The 12,475-nt window shown below is 44.1% G+C and overlaps 1 protein-coding gene across 3 annotated transcripts in view; it reads right to left on the bottom strand.

The window, feature by feature from the left end:
* Positions 1-12,475, bottom strand: part of LOC137528104 (chondroitin sulfate proteoglycan 4-like) — a 157,990-nt gene that overhangs the window by 120,168 nt on the left and 25,347 nt on the right. For all 3 annotated transcript variants that reach the window (XM_068249395.1, XM_068249402.1, XM_068249389.1), the window contains exons 3-4: positions 7,716-11,258; positions 1,103-1,573 (exon numbers count right to left, since the gene is read on the bottom strand). In XM_068249395.1, coding sequence (XP_068105496.1) covers positions 1,103-1,573; positions 7,716-11,258 — 4,014 coding nt within the window. The remainder of the gene's footprint in view (positions 1-1,102; positions 1,574-7,715; positions 11,259-12,475) is intronic.

Here is a 12,475-nt window from a genome sequence, read left to right as displayed (position 1 = left end):
TTACTGAGCTCCCCACCATTGTGCCTGCAGCATCAGCAGATTGTTACTGAGCCCCTCATTGTGCCTGCAGCATCATCAGATTGTTACTGAGCCCCTCATTGTGCCTGCAGCATCAGCAGATTGTCACTGAGCCCCTCACTGTGCCTGCAGCACCAGCAGATTGTTACTGAGCCCCTCATTGTGCCTGCAGCATCAGCAGATTGTCACTGAGCCCCTCATTGTGCCTGCAGCATCAGCAGATTGTCACTGAGCCCCTCATTGTGCCTGCAGCATCAGCGGATTGTTACTGAGCCCCTCATTGTGCCTGCAGCATCAGCAGATTGTTACTGAGCCCCTCACTGTGCCTGCAGCATCAGCAGATTGTTACTGAGCCCCTCATTGTTCCTGCAGCATCAGCAGATTGTTGCTGAGCCCCTCATTGTGCCTGCAGCATCAGCAGATTGTTACTGAGCCCCTCATTGTGCCTGCAGCATCAGCAGATTGTTACTGAGCCCCTCATTGTGCCTGCAGCATCAGCAGATTGTTACTGAGCCCCTCATTGTGCCTGCAGCATCAGCAGATTGTTACTGAGCCCCTCATTGTGCCTGCAGCATCATCAGATTGTTACTGAGCCCCTCACTGTGCCTGCAGCATCAGCAGATTGTTACTGAGCCCCTCATTGTGCCTGCAGCATCAGCAGATTGTTACTGAGCCCCTCATTGTTCCTGCAGCATCAGCAGATTGTTGCTGAGCCCCTCATTGTGCCTGCAGCATCAGCAGATTGTTACTGAGCCCCTCATTGTGCCTGCAGTATCAGCAGATTGTTACTGAGGCCCCCTTTTCTATCATACTGGACGTGTCATGTATATCTGAATGTTTGGCATGATGTGACGTGCCACGGATATCTGAATGTTTGTCGTGATGTGTCACGACCTGGAAAAGGTTGGGAACCACTGTCCTAGGAGAAAACACAGGTGAAAAAGTGAATTGCATATGGCCCTGGATGTCTTACATTCATTATTCTGCCTCTTCATCATTTGTCCCATTATTTTACTGGATTTGGCTGTATGCCCGCTACACACTTCCAGTATGGATGTTGACAAATATCCGCCCTTTAATTTACCTGTTTTCTGGTAAAACTTGACAACTTGTTTCCAGGAAATCTGGTGTTTTCTATGTAGCCGTGTTCAGGAGGGTCAATCAGGAGAAACTCAGAGCTGAAATCCTGGAAATATTTGCTGGGTATGTACAGGACTTCCGGGGTCAAGGCTTTAGATGCCCCCTCCTTAACAGTGATATTCTGAACTTCCAGAGGTATCCGGATAGGAATAATATCCACAGACACTGTCAGTCCTGTTATCTCTCGTATACCATTTGTCACATCCAGTGTGAAGTTGTCCTGCAGTTGGCCGCTCTCCGTCTGAACATACTGAATGTCTTCACTGTCAATATCTTCCTGTGTAAATGTCAGCACTGAGTGTGGATCTTCAGGAAAGCCTCCAACCAGGGACTCAAATCTACGCAGGTAGCCATACAGAGGGGCGGTGGCCACAGTGAACATTATGTCACCAGGTGAGTTATCCTCGTGGACAACCTAAGTAAAGAAATCAACAGATAGGAATACATTGGAGAAATGCTAAATGATGTACAACAGGAGTCATTATTAAAAAAAAAAAGTTATCTCATTCCAGATCTTTAAAGGGGAACTGTAAACCAGGAGTGAACTTTATCCCAATCAGTAGCTGATACCCCCTTTCCCACAAGAAATCTTTACCTTTTCTCGAATAGCTTATCAGGGGGTCTGTATGGCTGATATTGTGGTGAAACCCCTCCCACAGTGTGATGTCAGGACCAAGGTCCTGACAGTTTCCTGTCTGTGAGCCTTGTTGCATTGTGGGAAATAACAGCTGTTTCCAACTGCCAAGCAACCAGCACAGAGGGCATGTGTATATCTATATAAAAAAAATCGTTAGGGGGTGTGGTTACAGGTTATGGCAGTTGTGCTGTCAATAGTAAAGATGATTACATGCAGGCAGATTGTAGATCAAACAATATGAACAAGTAGCATGGCGAATATCAATCATTTCTTGATCTCTCTTCTATTTTTTAACATCTCACTTTGCAATGTTTTCATTTATTTTTTTTCCCCTTTTGTTAAAGTACCTCTTTAAAGTGGATCCGAGATGAACTTTTACTCATTGCATAATTGTGTTCCTTTCCTATTGTTTATAGGGCATTCCTCAAGTCAAATACTTTTTTGTTTTAATAATACTCTAATTCCCTATAAACTAAATAAGCCACGTCCTCAGTTTTTCAGAGAGCCTTGGCAGTAGCAAGGGCCCATGGGAGCTCAGTCTGGGCAGGAGGAGGGGGAGCTGTTACTAGCCATTGATTTCAGAGGCAGAGGGGATGAGGGAGGAGGGGGGATTAGGTTTTTTTCACAGGCTGAGTGCTCAAGATGCAGATAAGCCTGCTTCTGTGTAATGTTTACCAACAACATGGCTGCTGTCATTGAATCACAGGAATAAATAATCATATTCTATTAAAGCTGTTTGCAGCTAGATTTGCTGTGTAAACAATCTAAACTTTAGATAAGATATATAGACAAGTTACTTGTTATAGTTAGTTTTTCATCTCAGATCCGCTTTAAGTTATTACCCCACAGTAAACATCAAAAATGTAAACGAGGCTTTCTAGATACCCTATTTCGCGCCGTATAAGACGCTCCGGAATATAAGACACACCCAGGTTTAGAGGGCAAGAAACAGGGAAAAAAATATAAACTAAACCTGGTGCGTCCATATTTCAGGAGCATCTTGTACATTTCCTCCCCCAAATGGTCTGCCCCCCTGTGTCCTCTGGTCTGCCCCCTCTGTGCCTTGTGGTCTGCCCCCTCTGTGCCCTCTGGTCTACCCACTCTGTGTCCTCTGGTCCCCTCTGTGCCTTGTGGTCTGCCTCCCTGTCCTCTTGTCTGCCCCCTCTGGTCTCCCCCCTTTGTCCTGTGATGTTCCCCCTTTGTCCTCTGGTCTGCCCCCCTGTGCCCTCTGGTCTGCCCCTCTGTGTCCTCTGGTCCCCTCTGTGCCTTGTGGTCTGCCCCATCTGTGTCCTCTGGTCCCCCCTGTGCCCTCTGGTCTGCCCCCGTGTCCTTTGGTCTGCCCCCTCTGTGTCCTCTGCTCTGCCCCCTCTGTGTCCTCTGGTCTGCCCCCTCTGTGTCCTCTGGTCTGCCCCCTCTGTGTCCTCTGGTCTGCCCCCTCTGTGTCCTCTGGTCTGCCCCCTCTGTGTCCTCTGGTCTGCCCCCTCTGTGCCTTGTTGCCCCCCCATATTTCCCCCTGTGCCTGGCTCCCCGCTATGTGTTTATCCTACCCCCTTCCCTGCTTACATGTCTAAGCCCCCCGCTTACATCGCCGGGTCCCCCCTGTGTATGCAGCGGCAGAGGGCAGCAGCTTACCTCCTCCATCTTGCCCACGGCGATTGAAGACATCCGGCTCCTGTGGGCGGCTTCCTTCTAATGACGCGTAATTGATGACGCGTCATTAGAAGCCGGCACTAGAGGAAGCCGCCCACAGGAGATGGAGGAGGTAAGCTGCTGACCGCTGCATACACAGGGGGGACCCGGCGATGTAAGCGGGGGGCTTAGACATGTAAGCGGGGGGGGGGGGGGAGCAGGATAAGCACACAGCAGGGAGCCAGGCACAGGGGGAAAAAGGCAGGGAATCCCCGACATAGCGGCGGTTCGTATCGGTGGGCGTTCGGAAGTCGGGGATTCCCTGCCTTTGCCGTATAAGATGCAGGGACTTTTTCACCCCATTTTTGGGGGAGAAAAAGTGCGTCTTATACGGCGAAAAGTACAGTAATCTACTTGGGATTCCAGTGCTGGTCCAACTCCAGCCTGAGCTAAAAGGAAGGGAAGGAATAGAAATCTTCCAAGGTGTGAAACAGCAAAAGTACCACAGTATTAGCATTTCCTCTGATCCAGGCTATAGTCGTGTGACTCGTGTACACAGCAGGGAAATTACACTGGTTAAAAATTCTAGTAACATAGATAGTTGTAGATAGGTCATGCTGAGCTTTTGGCTTTAGTTTATCTTTGAGTCACATACCTACAACAAGCATGCAAGCTTTGCTTCCTTTTCAGGTACAAGAAGAATGCAGCCAGTGGAGTAAAACCAGAGTCACAGCATCTGATCTACATGCTCATTCTGGGCCAATGACTGATACAGTGGCTTGCAAAAGTATTCGGCATCCTTGAAGTTTTCCACATTTTGTCACATTACTGCCACAAACATGAATCAATTTTATTGTAATTGTAATTTCATGTGTAATTCCACATGAAAGACCAATACAAAGTGGTGTACACGTGAGCAGTGGAATGAAAATCATACATGATTCCAAACATTTTTTTTACAAATAAATAACTGCAAAGTGGGGTGTGCGTAATTATTCTGCCCCCTTTGGTCTGAGTGCAGTCAGTTGCCCATAGACATTGTCTGATGAGGGCTAATGACTAAATAGAGTGCACCTGTGTGTAATCTAATGTCAGTATAAATACAGCTGCTCTGTGATGACCTCAGAGGTTGTCTAAGAGAATATTGGAAGGAACAACACTATGAAGTCCAAAGAATACACAAGTCAGGTCAGGGAGAAAAATATTGAGAAATTTAAAGCAGGCTTAGGCTACAAAAAGATTTCCAAATCCTTGAACATCCTACGGAGCACTGTTCAAGCGATCATTCAGAAATGGAAGGAGTATGGCACAACTGTAAACCTACCAAGACAAGGCCATCCACCTAAACTCACAGGCCGAACAAGGAGAGCGCTGATCAGAAATGCAGTCAATAGGCCCATGGTGACTCTGGACAAACTGCAGAGATCTACAGCTCAGGTGGGGGAATCTGTCCATGGGACAACTATTAGTCGTGCACTGCACAAAGTTGGCCTTTATGGAAGAGTGGCAAGAAGAAAGCCATTGTTAACAGAAAAGCATAAGAAGTCTCGTTTGCAGTTTGCCACAAGCCATGTGGGGGACACAGCAAACATGTGGAAGAAGGTGCTCTGGTCAGATGAGACCAAAATGGAACTTTTTGGCCAAAATGCAAAATGCTATGTGTGGCGGAAAACTAACACTGCACATCACTCTGAACACACCATCCCCACTGTCAAATATGGTGGTGGCAGCATCATGCTCTGGGGGTGCTTCTCTTCAGCAGGGACAGGGAAGCTGGTCAGAGTTGGGAAAATGGATGGAGCCATATACAGGGCAATCTTGGAAGAAAACCTCTTGGAGTCTGCAAAAGACTTGAGACTGGACAACGGCCCTAAACATAAAGCCAGGGCAACAATGGAATGGTTTAAAACAAAACATATCCATGTGTTAGAATGGCCCAGTCAAAGTCCAGATGTAAAACCAATCGAAAATCTGTGGCAAGATCTGAAAACTGCTGTTCACAAACTCTGTCCATCTAATCTGACTGAGCTGGAGCTGTTTTGCAAAGAAGAATGGGCAAGGATTTCAGTCTCTAGATGTACAAAGCTGGTGGAGACATACCCTACAAGACTGGCAGCTGTAATTGCAGCAAAAGGTGGTCCTACAAAGTATTGACTCAGGGGGCCGAATAATTACACACACCCCACTTTGCAGTTATTTATTTGTAAAAAATGTTTGGAATCATGTATGATTTTCGTTCCACTTCTCACGTGTACACCACTTTGTATTGGTCTTTCACGTGGAATTCCAATAAAATTGATTCATGTTTGTGGCAGTAATGTGACAAAATGTGGAAAACTTCAAGGGGGGCGAATACTTTTGCAAGCCACTGTAGTATTAGAGGCAAAGATACCCAATGAAAACACACAGGTATGTTCATGCTGTATCCACATACCTCTGTGCTTTGTTCTTTCCTATCCTTATCTCTTGTAAAAACTCCTTGAAAAATCTGAGTTTTTCTGTGATATTACCTCCTATCACCCTCCCATTTCCTCCCCTTAAAGTGGACCTGAACTCAGAACTCCTCTCTGCTCTAAAAGATACACAACAGCATAATAACCCTTAAACAAAAAAACATTTCTTTGTTACAGCTGATACAAATCCTAAAATAAATCTGCACAGTTTCTACTTCCTGATTCATGGAAACAGACATATTGTTTACAGCCTGTACTTTTAAATGGGCTTATCTGCTCATCTGCCATAGGCAGTCATGTGACACAGGGGAGGGATCAAATTACAACTAGTGATTAGACATAAATGAGGTGGAATTACACAGGCTAAACTCTTTAAATACATACAGGGTGCATTTCTGTTTTCCTTGTGTCCTGTGCAAGAGTTCAGTTTAAGCAGAATGAATGAGGTGGGGAAGAGGAGGAAATTGAAGGGTAATAGGAGGGATCATCGCAACAAGTCTGCCTCTTCCTTTTTGAAAATTTGTCTTTAGCCAAACTCTAATTTTTCAATGAGTGATTACAGAGACTAAGGGAAAAACAGGGACCAGAATGGACAATGCTCAAAGGCATGTGAATCCAGCATGAACATACATCTGTACATAGCTTACAAGAAATCTGGAGGTGAGCAAAGCATAGCAAGCTTTACCTATCTGGGGCTTCCTCCATCCCCTAGAAGCCTCTCTGGTCCTTCGCTGCAGTTCCATCTCCCTCCAGGGTCCAGCTGTCAGCTCCATACAGGTCAGAGGCTTGTGCACGTGAGAGCGCACCTCCTGCAATTGTGCTCCCTACATCGGGAGCATTCTGCACATGCACAGCAGCACTGTGCATAATTCTTCCGACCATGCGTGGGAAGGTGTGCGCATGTGCAGAAGACACCGACCCAGATGGCAATATGTACAGAGGTGACAGCTGGACCCTGGAGAAAGACAGAACTGCAGTGAGGGACCAGAATGGCTTCTAGAAGCTGGAAGAAGCCCCAGGGAAGCAAAGCTTACTACGCTTTGCTCAACTTGGGATTCCGTTAAGCCACACATTGCATGTGAATAAAATCAACAATTTAGACTCGTTTCACACCCGATTTCTCACAGGACAGGCAGCAATCAGAAAATAAAAGGGGCGAAGCCTACAATGATTTGCTATAAGGTGGTTCGCATCAACTTGCATTTGACATGTTTGTTTTGTCTCTTGCATGTCTGCAATGGACAATTCCTACAGGCATGAATGTCTTAGAGCAGTAAACTGCCTTGCTATTCATCTGGTAAAAGGCACACATGTTCTTGTTCTAAAGTGGCAGTGGACTCTGTAAGACAGGACTGCAAATGCCTTGCATGGTACATTACAAATGCTTCTGCTGTGTTCATTGCAAGATGCAACAAACCATTGCCCCTCTTCATTCACCAGGTGGCGCTGTAACGCTGACATGTTCTCCTGGATGAGGATCACTTCAAATCACGTGATTGGAACCGAAAAGACATGTGGGGATTAAATCACCGCTGCGATGGAGGAAGAAGCCATTCCAGCAGTCTGGACAGGTAATTATAAAAGCTCTCAGTCGCCTGCATACCTTGCCCAGCCGAAGAAGGCACACTTCCCCAGCGGCAGCAAAAAGTCGGCCCTGCAACCAAATAAAGTTTTACATGATTTGTCTGCTAAAGGTTTAAACCAGCTAGGGACACACAATGCCCATTTCTAAAACCAGCTAAGGACACACAATACCCATTTCTGATAGATGTACTCCATCCAGAAACCACTGAGCACAGATTAAAAGTTATCAAATGCATTTGATGAAAAGTACTCACTTGCAACTTGTCTTTAGTTATCTTGACTGGCTTTCCTTCTTCCACCATAATGTTCTTGAGATTTTGTATAGTTGGAAGTCTCTGATGACTTTCCAAATAGACACGAAGTTTAATTTCACTTTCTATAGACACTGTATCAATTTTCACAGTAATGTTGAATGTGTCAGTCAGATGATTGCTGTTGTCATGTTTGTAAGCCACGCGGCCATTTTTTAAGTCTTCTTGAGTGAATGATCTTGCAACCACATTCCCTCTGTGAAATCTTCCGTGTCTTGGTGGAAGGCTTATTTCATATAGAATATCACTCTCACCTTTTACATACATGTTTGTGGCAATGCTGAAGTTGGTTGCAGTTAGTACGTTAGCTTTTCCTTTTTGAACCAACAAGCCAGTGTTATTTACTACTTTAATAAAGGGTTCAGATGCACTCACTTCCAGTAGTGAGGATGTGTAGTGTTTTCCATCTGTGACAAACAAGACAAAGCGACCATAGTCTCCTCCGTGGTGAATGTAAAGGACACGTTTTTTCTCCAAGTCCTCTTGGGTGAACTGGTAAAGTTTTTTAGAAGTATCATCAGATGAGACAAGATCTCCATTTGGAATACCACGTCTGGTATACAACAATTGCCCATCATCAAAATCTGTATCGGGATCGTGATAGCACAAGTCATCTAGAGTAAGCAACCTTTGACCATTTTTAACCACGTGAAAAAGTTGATCAACCACACGTATAGGCTTCTCATCGTTCTTCAGCTCTATAGTTATGTTAAATGTAAACTCAGTCTGCACTGGAGTATCATCCCGGCCAGAGTTTTCATTTTCAGAAGCTATAGAGGCAGCATGGACCACAAAGGCATCTGTCACGGTTTCAGAGTTATCATGCACATACATGAGACGCTCCCCCAGAATATCTTGCGGTGTAAAAGAAGTGATGTTATCGTTACTCGCAAGGGAAGCAGAAAAATTAATCAGCTTGAGTTTACCATGGAATGGACTCTTCACAACCTCAAATCCAAATGTCTTATTATTTAAGGTTTGCGCAAAAAGTTCCTCTTTGGTTATGAGTTTTGTCTCGCCTTCCCCTAATGACAAGCCTTTGTTGGTGAGAATGATGCTGTTCAAGTCTGCCTTAATATTAAGGGTAAAATTATATGACTTAGACTGAGCATATTTTGTAAACAACAGAAATGTGAAGAAATCTTGAGTATCCTCCTGAGGTTGGTAATTTAGTTTGTAAGCAATATTTCCTTCAACGATATCCATTTGGCTAAATATACCATTTTTTAATAAAATCTGATTTTTACTTAGAATATTTCCTTTACTGGGGAGAAATTCTAATTTATAAAAAATATCTTTATCCTCTACCTTGATGCCGTCCACTATGATGTGTAGGTTATCTGTGCCAAAGATAGTCATCTCCTTATTCTCGACAAGCAATGGTATATTTTTGGACACTGTATATTTAAGCCACTGAACCTTAATTGGAAATATAAATTCTTCACTAGATTTGTTTGCTATGGTAACTTTAAATTTAAAACCCTCAGTCACATTTGCTTCCTGGATTGCTTCGTATGTATTAAGATATCGTATTCGGTCTCGTTCCAGAGAACGCTGAGAAAATGAGGTTGTTGGCTTCCATTCATTTCCAGAAGTACGTCTCTGGATCTGGCCAAACTCTGGAATTTCTGTAATGTCATATTTAATTTCTACATCCTGATTGACTGCATTGGTTTCGACAGCTAAGTTGCTGGGTTGAACCATAGCACTTTCCCCTTGTATCACTTCGATTCCTGTATTATTTGTAACTTTAAACTCAAGCGGGACAGCCAAAATTCTCAAAACAACTGTATTACTCACTTTATCCCCATCACTGACCCTTAGTACAAGCCTGGCATTCTTGACTCCATGGTGAACATAAAATATGTTGCCTCCCAGCAGGTCAGCATAAGTAAACGTGGTAATGGCTTTTCCATGTTGTTTCACGTTTTCTAAAAATCCAGCATCAACATTGAGGTTACCAAGGACCACCAAATGAAGCTTCTGTGGCTCTGTGTCCACATCAGAAATTTTTATCAGATTTCCAGTGAGCTGTTTCTTTGTGTTTTCCAGTAAGGTGAAGAGGTTTCCCTCTGGCAGAGAAAGTTCTGGTGCATCATTAGATGGTGTCACAGTTATATTGAGGGCATACAGCTTTTCTCCTCGCAGGTAGGAAGGCATCTCATTTTTGCTGGTGGTGGTAACAGAAAAGCTCAAATGATCACCTGATCCCTCAGAACCATCATGAGTATAGGTAATTCTTCCATGCCACAGATCCAGCATAGTAAACGTACCCTTTTCTTGTTGTACAGAGATGTTGAACTTCAGCTGTCCATGCTTTGGATACTCAACGATTTTAAATACAATTTGAGACTGTCTAATGCCAAGTTCCTTGAAATTCAAATTTAGTTTTATATGTTTAGACTGCAGAGTGCCTCTTCCACCCTCCTGAACTACCAAGTTATTCAGAATGAGGAAGTTGTCTTTTTCATTTTTCCTTACCACAAATGTGGGGACAACTGAAGTAGTAGAAGTTTCTGTTGTCAAGAGGGCGGTTTTAGCTTCTTTTGTTGGAACAGTGCTCAACAAAGCTTCAGTTTTGCAACCAGGTGAAACATCTTTAGTAGACAAGGCATTTTTTAACCCCAGCTTAACTGAATTCATCTTTATGTTTTTAAAACAGCCTTTAAAGGATCCTCCTTTAGCATGCTTTCCTGAAATCGACGGTAGACCCAACTGCTTTACTTGATCACGAGAAGAGTCGCTGACTCCACCTATATATAAAGGACCATGTGTATTAATATATGATGGGAGTAAAGCTTTCACAGTTTTCCCTTCCACTGTCAAATGAAAATGTCTTGATGTGATTTTAAGTTTGACATAGTGCCATTTATTCTCAGTGATGCTTAAACCATCTAAGTGCGCTATGTTTTTTCCCTTTCCAACACTTACTCTTACTATCCAGTCTACTATTTCAAGGGAAATGAACTCTTCACCTTTCCCAGAGTGATAGAGCAGCAAACCTCTTCCAACCGAAGTTTGGAGCAAACATTCCCAAGTGGCTTCAGCCTCAATGTTCCAACGTGGGAACGCCAAGTAGGATTTGGAACTAAATAAGCTGACAGGATCATCCTCGCTTATAAAGAACTCATCGCTGCATCCTAGAGACACCTCGTGGACAATTTTCTGACCAGCGTATGGTCTAAGCGAAGAAAGCAGGTCATAGTTATTGAAAATCACTTCGTCCATGCAGCCTCTGAAGTATGCCTTCCAATCTTTTGCATAAGGAGCTTTGAGGTTGCTATATCCACCAACATAGAGGCCATATTCCACATTGAATTTCTCTGACCTGCTAACAATGGCATTTGATCTGACATGTTCATCGGCTGTGAGGGTAACCCCCGTGCTGTCCTGGTCTAGTTTCAGTAAGTGCCACTCCAAGTCATCTAAGCGAGGTCCTTCAGTAAAGGGAAGTACAAACTCACCCTCTGCCAAGTTTATTTTAACCTGAGAAAATAACAGATGACATAAGTTAGTAATACACACACACTTTATTGCAAATCTTAAAGGGTACTTAAAGGGATACTGTAGGGGGTCGGGGGAAAATGAGCTGAACTTACCTGGGGCTTCTTACGGACCCCCGCAGACATCCTGTGTTGGCGCAGCCGCTCACCGATGCTCCAGCCCCGCCTCCGGTTCACTTCTGGAATTTCTGACTTTAAAGTCAGAAAACCACTGCGCCTGCGTTGCCGTGTCCTCGGTCCCGCTGATGTCACCAGGAGCGCACAGCGCAGGCCCAGTTTGGTCTGTGTCTGCGCAGTACACTCCTGGTGACATCAGCGGGAGCGAGGACACGGCAATGCAGGCGCATAGGTTTTCTGACTTTAAAGTCAGAAATTCCAGAAGTGAACCGGAAGCGGGGCTGGAGCATTGGGGAGTGGCTGCGCCAACACAGGATGTCTGCGGGGGACCATTAGAAGCCCCGGGTAAGTTCAGCTCATTTTCCCCCAACCCCCCTACAGTATCCCTTTAAAGCAATATGTAACATGATGAGAAGAACGTATATGTAAAGATCATTCCTACTAATACCAAGTGTTTGTTCCATTTCACTCGCAGTAAAGGTGGCCATACACGATACAATAAAATTATCCAACTTTACAGCTATTAGATATAAAGATCATTTGTACAGGAAAAAACAGAAAGCTTATTTGTTTGAGAAATTCGATTGAATCTCAATTTTTTTATATAAGTCTATCAAGAGTGGTGGATTTTTCTGATCAATTTTTATGAAAATTAAATGGTATAGGGTGGATTGTCAATTTCTTTTTTCAATCATTTGCTTTCATGATTGGGGAAAAATTAAACATGTGTGGTACTTGGTCAGGCTTGTTAAATATTACAATCAATCATAAAAATTAATTGTAATTGTTGTATTGAAAAGAAAATTGTGCGGTGTGTGGCCACCTTAAGAGTTGAAAATCCAATCTGTATTATATAGACTATAAGACACACTTTTTCTCTGGCAAAAGTGTTGGGGGTGGGGGGAGTCAATGTGTCTTATAGTCAGAATGTGTTCCCTACAAGCGGCAGCGCTTACCTATCCGGGCAGTCGTGTCCTCCATCACCAGCCGCTGTGAGGATTCTGCTGCTGTACATGATCCTGATGATGTGCTTCTCGGCCCATGGCGAGTCTGTGGTGGGGCAGCAGCAGCACTATCCCGATT

Source organism: Hyperolius riggenbachi, chromosome 1 (genome assembly GCF_040937935.1).
Source record: "Hyperolius riggenbachi isolate aHypRig1 chromosome 1, aHypRig1.pri, whole genome shotgun sequence".
NCBI classification, from domain to species: domain Eukaryota; kingdom Metazoa; phylum Chordata; class Amphibia; order Anura; family Hyperoliidae; genus Hyperolius; species Hyperolius riggenbachi.
Note: the sequence above shows the minus strand (reverse complement) of the source record. Positions and strands in the feature narration are given on the sequence as shown.